Genomic DNA, 2,640 nt, shown 5'->3' with positions numbered 1-2,640 from the left:
CATGTCAATGTGGGTTGCACCGTCCCTGTCCTTGACCCCCCTTTCCCCCCTAACCCCCCCCCAGGAGGACCTAATGTGCGATGCCCCGGCCGCAGCAAAGAGCTTCACCGTCATCATGCATACAGCAGTCATGTCCCGCCTGGTGAGCAAATGTACGACACCGCAGGACAGTGCACGGCACGGCATAGCCGTACTGGGTGCATGGCGTGCTTAGTAATGCCAGGGGAGTGTCCAGGCTCGAGCATCCCACGGAAGGATCACCCCAACACCTTATGGGTCGTTGCAGCCAACCAATCAACTAACCAACCTACCTACCGTTTAAATCCGAGGGGTCCACTGGCTACTGCGTCGTCTGGGGCGTAACCGCCCCCCCAACCATCCAGCAGGGGCTGGAGCCAGCGGGGTGGCGGGGTGGGCAACGGGTGTTACCCACCCGCCCCAAGTTCTCCCCCCAACCGCCCCCTTCCCTGCACACGTCCCCCTTCCCCCCTCCCGCGGTCTCCTACCCCCCGCTCCCTTCTGCTCTGTCCCCCCTCCGTCCCCCTCCCCCCCCAGGAGCCCGGGGCCCTCTACTGGTACCGCCCGGGGAACAGCGACCGGCAGTGGACGTTCCGCGCCCCCCCGCGGCCGTCAGACGGGGGCTCCGGCACCGGGGGCCGCCAGCGCTTCTCCTTCATCGCGTTTGGGGACATGGGCGAGAGCAACATCAAGGCCAGGAAGGCGCCCATGTGAGTGAGTCTGCGTGTGCTGTGGACTCCCCCCGCCTGCCTTCCAACCCGGCAACGACCCGGGTGCACCCCCCGACTGAGGCGTCACGTGGCGCTGCAGTACTCCGCCACTGCCATGTGGGCCGTGTGGGGGTATCGGTTGATGGACGGAGGCCCCTCAAGTGCCAGCCGGCCAGCCGAGGCCGCGCCGTGCGACATGAAGTTCAAGGAGGCCTCGCTGCCTACTAGGGGCCCCCTACTTGCCTCCCATCTTGCAATACGTGTTGTTGCCCGTGGGCCCACCCCCCGAGGTGGGGACGTCTGACTGCGCTCCCTGCACGCGGGAACCCCCTACCCCCTGACACCGGCATTTGTCTTCTCCTGGACTATCCGTCTATCTCTGGTATTCATTCACCAATGGTTCGCCTTACCTCTCCCCCCCCCGACACCACCTCAACCCCCCTTCAGGGCTGGAGCGACCGTGAAGGCCATACTAGACGAGGTGGACACAAGTCCCGTGGACCTCATTCTGCACGTCGGTGAGCACAGGAGCCCCCGTGTATGCATTTATGTATGTATGTATGTATCAGTAGTGAGTATTAACCCATGGACCATCCAAACCCATTCATGCTCCTCCGTCTCTTTCCCCCGACCACGCGCACCTCCTCCTCCTCCTTCCGGCCCCCCCCCTTTACACCCCCCCTTTTACCCCCCACAGGCGACCTGGCCTACGCGGACGGCAAGTACCCGGTGTGGGACTCCTTCATGGAGCAAATAGAGCCGCTGGCGTCGCGGGTGCCGTACATGGTGGGCATTGGGAACCATGAGGCGGGGCCGTGCCGCTCCGGTAACGATCTGGATCCCTCGGGGGAGTTACCGTACAAACCCGATTGGGGGAATTACGGGGCGGAGAGCGGGGGCGAGTGCGGGGCCATGGCGGCGCACCGGTTCATCATGCCCGGCAGCGGCAGCAGAGCGGCGGTAGCACCGGCGGTAGCTTCAGGCGGCGCCGTCAGCAGCGGCACTGGCGGGGCAGCCTTCGAAGTTGTCGGAGCTGAGCTGGTTCCGGAGTCGGCGACTGCATTGGAATCTGGATCTGAATTTGGATCTGGGTTTGGGGTTGAGCGGCGAGCCTTGACCTCGCCGGGTTCCTCCGCTGCCGGAGCGGTCTCCTCCGGTGATGGTGAGGAGGAGGAGGAGGAGGAGGAGGAAAAGGGGGAGCAGGGGAAGGGGGCCCAGGCTACTCCTGCTGCTGCTCAAGATGAAAATGATGACGGGAGTGTGAAGGATGAAGGTGCGGACAAGGATGTGGCGGCTGCCGCTACTGCTGCTACTGCGGCTGCTGCTGCCGTTGGCCCCGGGGAAATCGTCGTCTCCGACACCGTTTACCGCCGTAAGCCCCACAACCCACCTTTCTGGTACTCGTTCGAGTACGGGCCCGTACATTTCACAATGCTGTCTTCGGAGCACAATCTGGAACGGGGCAGCGCCCAGCGGAGGTGGCTGGAGGACGATTTGGCGGCCGTGGACAGGTGCCGTACACCCTGGGTCATTGTCGGTCTGCACCGGCCCATGTGAGTGCTATGACTTGGTGGGCTCAGTGCCTCCTGCTGCTGCTGCTGCTGCTACTGCTGCAATATTAGCAGCGCGTCGCCAAACGCATACAAAATGCATGCATGCAATGCTTAACGTGATGTGTATGTATGTACGTCACCGTCGGTATATGTGGTGTAGACGAGGCTTCCTTGCATCCCCCTTCCCTTTCGCCCAACACATAGGGCCCACCCCGCCATTCCGTACTCGCCCCGCACGGCCGCCCTTTCCTCCCCCCTTCCCCCCCCGCCTGCCACCCCCCGCTGTCCCCCCCAACGCACCCTGCCGGCCAGTCTGGTCGCAGCCCCTGCTGACAACCTCCCCCACCCCCCCCACCTCC

At 64.1% G+C, this 2,640-nt stretch overlaps 1 protein-coding gene across 1 annotated transcript in view; it reads left to right on the top strand.

Annotated features, from left to right (window-relative positions):
* Positions 1-2,093: 2,093 nt before the first annotated feature.
* VOLCADRAFT_48355 (uncharacterized protein) overlaps positions 2,094-2,640 on the top strand; it is a gene marked incomplete at both ends in the record, with an annotated part of 794 nt that continues 247 nt past the window's right edge. The window contains one exon of the mRNA XM_002948053.1: positions 2,094-2,281. Coding sequence (XP_002948099.1) covers positions 2,094-2,281 — 188 coding nt within the window. The remainder of the gene's footprint in view (positions 2,282-2,640) is intronic.

The sequence above is a fragment of the Volvox carteri genome, assembly GCF_000143455.1.
Source record: "Volvox carteri f. nagariensis unplaced genomic scaffold VOLCAscaffold_8, whole genome shotgun sequence".
Taxonomy (NCBI): Eukaryota; Viridiplantae; Chlorophyta; class Chlorophyceae; order Chlamydomonadales; family Volvocaceae; genus Volvox; species Volvox carteri.
This window is presented reverse-complemented; position numbering and strand designations above follow the sequence as displayed.